The following is a 12,793-nucleotide window of genomic DNA, read 5'->3' on the forward strand; positions in this document are numbered from 1 at the left end:
TGTGTGTGGGTAGGTGGGGGCAGTGTGCTGTAAGTATGTAGAGGATGTGTGTTGGAGAAGATCCTGAAGACAATGTGCTGTGTATGTAGGGAGGGGGGGGGGGCAGTGTGCAGCAAGTAGAGGAGGCTTACTGTAGCAAGCAGTGTGCTGTATGTATGTATAGTGCAGTATAATGCAGTATAGTGTGAATTCAGAGTTGGGAAATGTTTGAAAGTGCGGAGGAGTGAATGTGTGCAAAGTCAGTATAGTGTGAATTCAGAGTTGGGAAATGTTTGAGAGTGCTGAGGAGTGAATGTGTGCCAAGTCAGTATAGTGTGAGTTCAGAGTTCGGATGGCCTGGGGATAAAAACTTCTCCTGAGTCTCTCAGTTCTGGCTTTGTGACTACATAGGCGTCTTCTTGATTTCAGCGGTAGGAATAATCCATTGTTAGGATGAGAAGAGTCCTTCAGAATCTTTTGGGCTCTTAGGAGTACTCTTCTGGAATAGATATCTTGTAGAGCAGGGAGTTGAGTTCTTATAGTACGTTCAGCTGAGCGCACTACTCTCTGCAGAGTACTACGTGGAGTTCCCATACCAGGTGATGATGCTACCAGTTAGAACACTCTCAACCGCTGAAGTGTAGAAGGCCTTCATGATGGATGTAGAAACTTTGAATTTCCTTAGCTGACGAAGGAAGTAGAGTCGTTGTCTGGACTTCTTCAGAACATATTGAGTGTTAACAGTCCATGTTAAGTCGTCAGTAACGTGGACACCAAGGTATTTAAAACTTGCGACTCTCTCTACAGGTTGCCCGCTGATCATTAGTGGGGTGTAACTGTAGTTCTGTTGCTTCCTTCTGTAATCCACTACCATTTCCTTGGTTTTATTGATATTCAGTGTCAAGCTGTTAGATTGACACCACTGTGCCACCTCATCAACCTGATCCAAGTAGAGCATTGTTGTTACTAATCAGGCCCAAGATCACTGTGTCATCTGCAAACTTGATGATGGAGGTATGACTATTGTTGGCTTTGCAGTCATGTGTGTAGATGTTGTACAGCAGAGACTCAAAACACAGCCTTGGGGAGCACCAGTGCTGATGGATAAGGAGTCAGATGTCAGACCCCCCACTCTAACCACTTGTGAACGGTTGGTGAGGAAGTCAAATATCCAGTGACACAGGGTGGATAAATGCTGTCCATTTATCATTTAAAATCTTGTGGTCTATGTCTGAAGAAACAGAGACATGCTGATGTTAGGGCCGGTAGCCACAGACAGGTTTGTCTTTACCAGTCTTGATCATTGGTTCCTCTAGCTTTTTCCCATGATGCCAGAGTGTAAATAGAGAAGGTTTCGGTCACGACCAAAACCGGGTGGAGCCCTCTGTGGGCTGGTTGTCTCACCTCATTACACTCCTGTCTGTGTCACACCCGATCACACTGCGCTAACACACGCTAGTTTCAAACAGTCAAACCCTTTCAGCCTGCTCTCAGAAGCAGCCCCAGCCACACGACGAGGGTGTGAGGATGGGTAAAAATAGTGGGTCAGGAGCCTGGAGAGTTGGGCTCCACAGGGAAGTGAAGTAGATGGCTTAGTCCCACTGGCACGGCTCTCTCTGGCACCAATGAGGACCGCCATGATTAAGCCATGACAATGAGCCAGTCACAGTGGTTCATTTCAATTTCAAAGTATCGGAGGAAATGTAACAAGAACATTATCCGCCAGCCATTCATGAACTAATATAGTGTAAGTCTGGGTCGCCATGCCTGAGGAGCATGGTGTTGTGCTGTTCCATGGGAATAGAGGACGGAATAGAGCTGTATTGCACTTGTTTACTGTCACCTCCCTTTATATGCTGAATAGTGAATCTGTAATTGATCTGGAGCTCAGTGTGTGTGTGTGTGTGTGTGTGTGTGTGTGTGTGTGTGTGTCTGTGTGTGTGTGAGTTCAGTGGTTGCTCAGGCTGAAGCTCTTGGTCCTCTACTCTCAGGCCCGCAAAGCCCTGGCTGACCGGCAGAAAGACCTGGAGGTGAAGACTCAACAGCTGGAGATCAAGCTGAGCAACAAGACCGAGGAGGACATCAAGAAGGCCCGGCGCAAATCCACGCAAGCGGGTGAGACACGTAGCTGAGCCCCCACACACACACACACTCTTTTGATACAAGTCTGTGGGCCTAATTTAAATTCTGGTTAAAGTACAAAGTGTAAAGTCTAGCTATCTTAATAGTTATTTAATAATTCAAGCATTGGTGGGTCAGCTTAACGCTGTCGTAAGCCACCACATGGCTTTAGTTCATCCATGAGAACTTTACTCCTAGACTGACTTAGGACTTTGCCCAGTTTTTAAATTAGGGCCCTGCGAGAGTGACATCAGTTTAAAGCGTATGTGTGGGTTTGGAAAGGGCCCTAATTTAACACAGAAGAAGTGCAGAGCTGTAGATGTGACGCCTCCGTTTGCCCGCCTTGGAAAAGGAGTGGAAGTAAGCAGTTACAATTAAACACTGAGAATGAAGTTGTTTGCAAAACACAAATAATGTTTGTAGATTCTCAGATCTACTGCTGGATTTAACTTTGTCTCTGCTTAATGCTAAATGCTTTTTGGTTATTGTTGTCCTAGTGTTAAATCAAATGAGACTATGCCATTCTCCCTGCATTACTTGATAATCATCTGACACTCAGTTTACCAGATAAGATCAGTCATATTTAGAATCACACAAGTTCTGAGACTATGAGGATGACCACTATCCATACCTCATCCAATGTGTCTTGTCTGATTTGTATTGTAAGAAATATTTTCTAGGCTCTTGTATAGATTATTGTCATGTTCTAAAGAGGTAATTGAGAAACTACTACATCAGACTACTACATCAGGCTAAATCATGCAGTGCATGCATAAGGACCCTTCTTCTACTCTGTCTGAGGCCGGAGAGCATTTGCTGTCGAGCTGAAATATCTGGCTCCTTTCTCCAGAATCGCAAGCTGTGCCTTTAAATCTCAGTTGCCAATTTATTTGGGTTAGGGTTTCACAGCACAGCTCTGTGTATGGCCTCCCCACAGGTGTCCTGGAACTGTGCCATTCTTCCGAACATTGGTGCGTTTTACTGCTCTAACTTTTAAATTACTTTTTTTATTTGACGTTGTGTTCTTGTGTACTGTGATATATACAGTATTTCATTTCTGGTGAGTTATAATTCAGTCTTATAATTCACTGTTCTGAAATGTTCTGACAACTCAGCAGAACGTTTCAGTCATTATCTGCCTGTTCTTGTGTAGCCGGTGGGGAGCCATTATCAGGGTCTGGGTGCAGAATGTGTCCTGATGAACTCTCCAGGATCCTGTATTGTTATGCTGATCGGCTTTCACAACCCACAAACTCAGTCCTACAGCAACCTCATCTCTCTCCTCTCCTCTTTCGTTGTCCTTATCACTTACTCTCTCTATCTCTCTCTCAATTCAATTACATACATGTCAGTAGATTTTCATAAGAATAAAATAAATAGGTAAAAGTAAAATAAAATGCAGTGTATGATGCAGTGTGTGTGTGTGTGTGTGTGTCTGTGTGTCTGTGTGTGTGTCTGTGTGTGTGTTTATTTGTCGATATAGGTCACTCATTGTCCCTCAGATTGTGGCATGTTGATACATACTGGGCAGCAGATATGCTTTATCTCCTTCTCCTAATAGTAGCTTTAATTTTGAAATGTCATTAAGTTCATTACAATTTCAGAGTTAAATTTGTTGAAGAATCTTGTTTGATCGAAGGTTGTACATTGTAGGAGGAAGTGCATCTCTGTCTCGACCTCACCTGTCATGCAGTAACCATTATCTCTCTCTCTCTCTTTGTTTCTCTCTCTTTCTCTCTCTCCGTCTCCCTCTCCCTGTCTTTTTTTCTTTACCTCTGCCTTCCCTCTTTCCTCTCTCATTCTCTCTATCCCTCCCTTTTTCACTCCTTTCCTCTTCTCATCCCCCTCTCCTTGCTCTCCTCCTGCTCAGCCCATTCGTGTAGCCACTGAGTCCTCTTTCTGCAGGAGTAAGCCTTCACTAGCGTCGGGAGTGAACTTATGTGTTGCATAAGCTGCTTCCCAGAGCCCACTCTTGGCGCAGGAGCATCCCTCTCTCCCCCTCTCTCTCTCTCTCTCCCTCTCTCTCTCCCTCCCTCTCTCTTTCTCTCTCTCCATCTCTTTCTCTCGCCCGCCGTTGTTTAGTGCAGTAAGTGCTTGCGCTGCGTTAAATGAATAGAGGGGAGGGGAGGGGAAGGAAAGTTCCTGCAGTGTTTTTATGGTCGGGCTGGAGGCGTGATGGACAAGGTGGAAAACATACTGTTGGAGTGAAGAGAGAGGGATAGAGAAAGGGAGGAGAGGAAGAGGGGGGCGGAAAAGAGCGAGAGGAAAAGGAGAGCGACCGAAAAAATGTGAGAAGTTGGTAGGATGAAAGAGAGAGGGAGAGACAGAGAGAGCCTGAGAGAGAGGGAGAGAGAGAGGGAGAGAGAGAGAGCCTGAGAGAGAGAGGGAGAGAGAGAGAGAGCCTGAGAGAGAGGAGTCCTTGGCAGAAGATCAGACCCCTGAGGCGAGTGGAGCTGTGGCGGTTCTGTCCAAGCGCTGTTGGGAAAGGCTGGGCACATCTATGTTTACGGTTCTAATAGGCCCAGCGGGAGCGGGGGACTGCTAGCCGCGGCCCAGAATGCTAATCTGTTTGGCCGCCCCTAGCGACGGTGTCAGTGCTGGTCCCATCCCACCCCAGCCTTGCTCAGCAGGGCAGCAGCGACAGGAGGTGGAGGAGGAGGAGGAGGAAGAAAACTCGTCCAACGTGCGGTTCACACGCTCTGATGAGGGGGAATCCAACCCCAGGGGGACAGGGAATGGCGCGGGTGTGCATATGCTATGCAATAAACACGTGTGTGTGAGCTTACAGACATGCACACACATGCACTTGTTGACCTATGCTGCATAAGAATGGACTCACACAGTCAATTCAGCTCTGTAATCCAAAGCCACACCACGTACACATATGTGTGCGTGCGTTCGGGAGTGAGGTTTAGGGGGGTGAGTGTAACGGGTGCCAGCTAGCATAGCTGTGCGTGTGGAACGTGTTGCAAACAATGTTTATTGTTGTTGAACACTTTACTTTAAGCTGTATTTTAGTTACACAGTAATACTGCATTACCCATAATGCAGTGCGGGTTACGTTAGACGTGAATGACGTAAGAGAGTGTTATGAGAGATGCTATGCCTGTTTCACGCGTGATTTCTGCAAGTAAAAAGAATCCTTGTTTGAAGCCGTTTCAGTTTGCCCATTTATTTGCTGGCTAGTTAGAAACACAGAACATTGTTTGGTGCCGAAAACCTGGGATATCTAGTCAGCAAACGATGACAGGAAAATGGAAGAACAAACAGAAAGATTGGTCAGAAAGCGACAAGCGATGCGTGGAGCTACAACGAGACTCCTGCAAAGTATCGACACGGAGCTTAGCCAGGACAATGCTGATGTTGGACGTTTGCGTGAGTTATTGGCGAACTTGTCTACTAAAGAAGAAGTATTGTTGGATTTAGACCGAGGAATTGAACAGGGAACTGCAACGGACTAGCCTAGAAATCTAGACGCACCCTAGCGGCGAAAGTTCACTTTGAAAGTTGAGCAACACAATACACTTAAGTCATTCCTTTTGAAGAAGGATGTATTTGCTGTTTTGCCGACCGGATACGGATATGGTCGTAGCGCTGGCCTATTGCATGCCTAGGCAGTTTGAAAGACAATTCTCTGCCCGCCCCTTGGATTAAGCGAGGTGAATGGTTCGATTCCAGACTATACATTTCAATGATATAGGATGGCCCGCCAGGCTAGCAACGGACGATTTGGAAACAGAAATCACGAATACAGAGGGATACAAGGAATGAGTGATCACGCTGAGGACGCATGCACAGAGAATGATACAAGCTCGTGAAAGTGTGAGTAGCCCAAGAAGAGGTGTTGGAGACAGAACTCCAATTCAGAACTCTGTTAAGTTACCCAAATTGAGCATTCAAAGATTCAGTGGTGATATAAGCTTATGGAGAGACTTTTGGAACCAATTTGAGACTGCTAATCACCAAAACGAGACACTGTGTAAAACGGAAAAGTTTACTTATTTGAAGTCATACCTCTCTGGTGCTGCAGCTAAGACAGTAGCAGGGCTGATGTTAACAAACAGCAACTATGACCATGCATTGGAATTGCTACATGAGAGATATGGGAGAAAAGACCTTGTAGTAAATGCACACATGACAAAATTGCTGAATCTACCCCTGTGAAGAAATCATCAGGCATTGTTGCATTGAGACAGCTGTATGATGAATGTGAGATCCAGATACGCAGTTTGGAGTCACTGGGTGTTGTGTCAGAGACTTATGGCAGTTTACTCTGCCCAATCCTACTGCAGTTGATACCCGAGGACATAGCTTTTCAGTACAGCCAGCAAAGAGGATTGAGTGATGAATGGAAAGTCTCAGAGGTGATGGAGTTTCTTCAAAATGAGATCCTCAGCAGGGAGAAAACCATGCAACTGACACGAGGTAACAAAGAAAAGGATAACCAGAGTCTACATAAGACATTTAAAAGAAATGATACAGCTTATGAGCTGAAACAGAAAAGACAGAGCCTGCCATCAGCCGCTGCTTTGCACACGGCCAGTCTGAGGACACAGAATTGTGTTTTTTGTGACAGTGCAGAGCACAAACCAGAACTTTGTCCTTCACACAATGTAGCTGAGAGGCGGGATATTCTGAAAAAGATGGGAAGATGCTTTGTGTGCCTAGGGTCGAGGCACATAGCAAGAAACTGTAGGATTAAAGACACATCATGTGACCAATGTGGAAAAAGACATCACAGTGCTGTATGCGGAAACCGTAAAGAGCATTTGCCAGTCACCAGTGAAAATGTAGAAGATGTAGTCCATGAAAGTCAAACCAAAGAACCAGAGTATAGTGCTGCTACAGACTGCCCAGGCATATGCAGTGGGTCCTGGTGGAAGGATAGTCATACGCTGCCTGCTAGATGGAGGAAGTCAGAGGAGCTTTGTGTGTGAAAAACAGTCAAGCTGCCTGTTGTAACGGCTCCCACACACAGCTGCGTGCATCGCGTTGCTGGAGACGCATCCCATTCACTTTAAATGGGCTCACGTGATCCGTTGCCGAACTGAATTGTGGGTCTGTCGCGTCGCGTTTCTCCCGCTGCTCGCGTTGACGAGTTCAGCTGTTGCTGCACCGACAGACGGCACCGGCCAATCAAGCCAATCTACGGACGGCACCAACCAATCACATTACGGTTTTACTTCAAGTCATTTGCATAGCTACCGTCGGGAACACCCACTGGAATGCATTGACGGAACGCAGCTGTGTGTGGGAGCCGTAAGACAAGAGACCTTCACTCTTCATATATTTGGCTCCGCTGCTCCTGTGACAACCAAATGCAACACTGTGAAACTCGTTCTGGAGAACATTTGGAATAAGGGACAGAAAATAGAAATTGAAGCGATCGAAACACCACAAGTGTGCACTGCTGTGATGAAAGTTCCAGGAGAGCGTGTCCAGCGTGAACTGGAAAGAAGAGGTCTGCAGTATGTTGATGATTTTATAGCTAGTGTCCGTGATGTAGACGAAGCCGTCTCTGTAACGACCGGAGCAAAGGAAATCATGTCTGCTGCTGGCCTGGACCTGTGCAAATGGATGATGAACTCTGCAGCACTGAAAGAAAGGTGGAAGGAGACACCCATTGGACCCACTGAGGAGCCAGTGCTAAAGGTACTAGGCTTAGTGTGGAGAACACAGACTGATGACTTTGTGTTTGATCTGAGACCTCTGCTGGAGAAACTGACAAAGACCAACACAAAGAGAAGCATTCTGCAACACTCTGCTAGCATCTTTGACCCCCTCGGCTTCCTAACACCCTTCACCATAAGGGTGAAATGCCTGCTGCAAGAGATGTGGGAAAGAGAGCTGAGCTGGGATGAGGAGCTGCCACCTGACCTGAATCAACAATGGAACAGCTGGTGTTCTGAACTTCCCCTTATACACCAGATCTATATACCACGATGGTATGGAGAAAAGGATGAGCAAAGTGGCAAGGGAACAAGACTGCATGTGTTCTGTGACGCTAGTGAGAAGGCCTACAGTGCGGTAGCCTACCTGCAGTGGCAGGGGAAAGACAGAAGGATGGCCACTAGTCTGGTTGCATCTAAGTCAAGAGCGGCCCCTTTGAAGAAATTGTCACTACCACGTCTGGAGCTTATGGGAGCATTGATAGGAGCAAGGCTTGCAAGAAATTTGATGAACCTGCTGAAAATTGAAATCTATCAACTTCACATGTGGACAGATTCAATGATCGTGCTACACTGGATTCGCAGCTCAGCGCACAAGTGGAAGCAGTTTGTTGCCAATAGGGTGGCAGAAATGAAATCCCTGACTGACCCAAAATCATGGTCTCACTGTAAGGGAACAGAAAATCCAGCTGACCTACCACCAGTGGCCAGACTGTGGTGAGCCTGAGTCAGAATCGCCTGTGGTGGAAGGGGCCTGTGTTCCTGACCTCATCTGAACATGAGGAAGACTCTGATGACCATTCAGTGGAAGACGACGCGGCTGAAGAAGAACTGAACTTAAGTGAACATGTAACTGTACAGCTCAGCAGTGAAGAGCATGACGCAACAGAACCGGTGTTAGTGTTACGAATGACAGCCTGGATAAAGAGATTTACAGACAACACACACTTGACACTAAAGAGAAAGGGAGAGCTGACAGCAGAGGAGTTGTTTCAAGCAGAGAAGTACTGGATAAAGATAAACGCAACGCCAGAACTTCAGTCAAGAAGTAGCTCTCCTGAAAGCTGGAAAGGCATTAAAAAAGGACTCAAAGATCAGAGAGTTAAGGCCATTTCTGGATGAGGATGACTTGATTTGTGTTGAAGGCAGTCTGCAGCAGTCGGATTTCAGCTTCAGACAGCAGCATCCGTGGATTTTGCCTGCAAGGAACAGATACTGTGAGTTGTTAGTTCAGCACAGCCATGAGAACCTGATGCATGCAGGCGTGCGAGACACACTGGTGCAAATAAGAGAAAGACACTGGATAATGAGAGGGAGACAGCTTGTGAAGAGTGTTCTATCAAGGTGCAATGTGTGCAGAAGATTCAAAGCAAAGCCTGTGCAGCAGGTTACTGCTCCATTGCCACGTGACAGAATTACAGAATCCCCTCCGTTTGAAGTGACAGGTGTGGATTTTGCAGGGCCGCTCTATGTCAAGGTTGGTGGTGCGCTTAGTAAAGCCTATATTGCATTATTCACCTGCACTGTGACGAGAGCAGTCCATCTGGAGCTCGTCTCCAGTCAAACGACAGAGCATTTTCTGTTGGCTCTGAAAAGATTCATTGCTAGAAGTGGGCTATGCAAAGTAATTTACTCAGATAAAGACTTTCAAGCGAGCTGACCAAGACCTGAAAGAACTCTGGAAGGGCATCAAAGATCAGCAACTCCTAGAATACTTCTCAGAGAAGGGTATAATGTGGAGATTCATTGCTGAACGAGCTGCCTGGTGGGGTGGTTTCTGGGAACGACTCGTCAGGTCAGTGAAAACCTGCCTGAGAAAAACTCTAGGGCGAGCTTCCCTTAGCTTTGAAGAACTGACCTCGCTAGTTAGAAACACAGAACAGAACGTTAGTAAACCTCACTCCCCGATCCGGTCCACGGCACCAATGTAACCTGTGTTGTGTTGAACCTGCGCAGTTCAGTCCTGCTGCGCGCGGACTTCGAACTTCGCGAAGAGCAGTACCTCAGATCGGGAGTCGAGCATGCTGGCAATCGAGCTAAAAGCCCAGGCTGCTAGCTTTCATGCCAGCACTACTCTTAAGGCGCCAGTGAGTGAGGTTTACTAACGTTCCACATGCACAGCTATGCTAGCTGGCATCTATTACACGTGTGTGTGTTCATGTGTGTGTGTGTTAGTTACATTACATTTAGCAGACACTTCTTGACCAAAGTGACTTACGCAGACATCCCAACTTGCAAAAAGTCATTTCAGGGAGGCATCACAAGCCCCCCCCCCAAAAAAAAACTTTAGCCTATGCAATAATGTCAGTAGTACAACAAATAAGGAAGGCCTATAGATAGAAATTGTGAAAATAAAATATGTAGATTTTGGTAGTTTGGTCTTTTCATGTAGCCTTGGCAACTAGCCATCTAGTAGGCTATAGGCCTGAATAATATGCACATGAATTGACACTTGTTAAACTCACCTCAACATGTCTTTTGCAATCATTTAACCCGCTGTGGGCAATGCTAAAGTCACTGTTTACAAACAGTGCAGCGTGCAAGACTAGGTCCATTATTATGTTTTACTCTTATGAGACAAGGGTAGCCTACACTTTGAAATGGGTCTTACATTTTCCTTTTTTTGAGGCACTGACTCTACCATGACGCTCCTGTTTCTACTGAACTGATTAATTAAGTTCGGGAGAAAAGACATGAAAGCCCGCCTACACTGAAAACTGATTGGTTGATTTATAATAATAATAATAATAATAATAATAATAAAGCTTTATTTGTATAGCACCTTTCATACACAGAATGCAGCTCAAAGTGCTTTACATTTGAAGCATGTAACACAATAATAGTCAGTCAGTCATTATCAATCACTTTTCTTTGCTGTTTATGTTATACTCAGCAACATATCAAAATATAGAAAATGACGTCATAAGACTGGCAGCCTTAACCCTCTTACCCCCACAAGCACGCCATATGGCAACTGTGGCAAGGAAAAACTCCCATATTCCAGGAAGAAACCTTGAGCAGAACCTGACTTAATAGGGGAGCCCATCTGCTTCTGGCTGGCTAAACCCTCCAATAGTAGCAGATGTAGAATAATCTGAAAATGTAGTCTACAGGATAAGATGAGTTAACTAAAAGCTTTCCTGTACAGGTATGTTTTTCAGATCTTTTTAAAATATTTACTGAACTCGCCTGCTTGATGTACAGAGGCAGGGTGTTCCATAGTTTGGGGGGCATAATGGATAAACGCAGCTTCTCCACTTTGTTTGTGGAGCACTTTGGGTATGATTAAAAGATTAGAATTGGATGATCTAAGTTTCCTTTTGTGGTTGATAAGATATTAAAAGCTCAGAGATATATGAAGGTGCTATGCCATTCAGAGCTTTGTAAGTAATTAACATAACCTTAAAATCAATTCTATAGGAAATAGGGAGCCAGTGCAGTTCAGCCAACACAGGGGTGATGTGTTCTCTTCTTAGTCTTAGTTAAAAGTCTAGCCGCAGAGTTCTGTATGAGTGCCAATTTCTTTAGATGTTTTTGGGAAGACCAGTGAAAAGTGCATTGCAGTAGTCTAACCTGCTAGTGATAAAGGCGTGAATTAGTTTTTCTGCATCTTGTTGAGTTAAAAAGGGCCGCACTTTGGCAATGTTTCTCAAATGGAAATAGGCTGTCTGAGTAACTTTACTGATATGGGGCTTAAAACTTAACTCTGCATCTAAGATGACACGAGGGCTTGTTACTTTTGGTTTGACCTGGTGTGCCAAGTTCCCAGATTACTAAGAATAATATCTACAGCTTTAGTTTTGGTCCAACCAGAAGTACCTCTGTTTTGTCATCATTTAGTTTCAAAAAGTTTTGCTCATCCACTGATTAATGGAGGTTAGGCATGCAATGAGGGAGCAAAGGCCATCTGGGTTAGTTGGCTCCACAGAAAGATACAATTGGGTATCATCTGCGTAGCTGTGGAAGTTTACATTATGCTGACTTATGACGTTTCCCAATGGGAGCATATATAGAAAAATAGCAGGGGACCAAGGCAGCTCCCCTGGGCCACACCAAAAAGGCAAGTCATGTTTTTCAGATACATGATCTCCTAGACTGATATAAAATCTCTGCCAGTAATGTAGGTTTGAAACCAGTTTAGAGCATTATCAGAGAGACCCACCCACTTCAAGCAGGCGGTGAATTAGGATGCTATGATCAATGGTGTCAAATGCCGCACTCAAATCCAGAAGAATAAGGATTGAGACTTTGTTTGAGTCGGTAGCTAGTCTGAGATCATTGACTATCTTTACTAGAGCCGTTTCTGTGCTGTGATTTGATCTAAAACCTGATTGGAATTTTTCAAGGATACTGTTTTCGTTGAGGAAGGTATTTAACTGATTGCAAACAACTTTTTCAAGTACTTTGCTCATAAACGATAGATTTGATATAGGCCTGTAGTTGCTCAGATTGGTATGGTCAAGTTTTGACTTTTTTTTTAAGTAAAGGTTTCACAACAGCGGTTTTAAAAGCAGTTGGAAATATACCTGTTTCTAATGAGGTATTTATTACCTTGAGAAAAAAAGGGAGCTAAGCCATCATATACTTTTTTTTTTGAGGAATGTAGTAGGGATTGGATCTAAAACACATGTTGAGGAGCGGTTTGAGTTATAATTTTACCAAGCTCAGATTGAGTAATAGTGCTAAAGGACCTTAATTTTGGGGGCTGTTTTGGGTGTACTATCAAACATATTACTTGTGTTACCAATAGCCTCCCTTATAGAAATGACTTTGTTTTTGAAGAAGTCTGCAAATTCTTCGCATCTTAGAGAGGATGCCTGACTGAGTGTATCAAAAGGTGTTTGATGCAATAGCCTATCAATGGATTTAGCGAAACAGGCCAATCAGGATGCTCTCTGTCTTTGATGCGCTCAGACACACCGCAGCACCTCTCTCTCTCTCTCCCCTCGTAATGCTACACTCCAGATGCACACCTGTCTCTCGCATGCGCTCTTGATCGCTCACTCTAGATTCCGGAGATTTTA

At 44.9% G+C, this 12,793-nt stretch overlaps 1 protein-coding gene across 4 annotated transcripts in view; it reads left to right on the forward strand.

Annotated features, from left to right (window-relative positions):
• Positions 1-12,793, forward strand: part of gas7a (growth arrest-specific 7a) — a 57,800-nt gene that overhangs the window by 36,322 nt on the left and 8,685 nt on the right. For all 4 annotated transcript variants that reach the window (XM_048246752.1, XM_048246751.1, XM_048246753.1 and 1 more), the window contains exon 11: positions 1,971-2,094. In XM_048246752.1, coding sequence (XP_048102709.1) covers positions 1,971-2,094 — 124 coding nt within the window. The remainder of the gene's footprint in view (positions 1-1,970; positions 2,095-12,793) is intronic.

The sequence above is a fragment of the Alosa alosa genome, chromosome 6 (genome assembly GCF_017589495.1).
Source record: "Alosa alosa isolate M-15738 ecotype Scorff River chromosome 6, AALO_Geno_1.1, whole genome shotgun sequence".
NCBI classification, from domain to species: Eukaryota; Metazoa; Chordata; class Actinopteri; order Clupeiformes; family Clupeidae; genus Alosa; species Alosa alosa.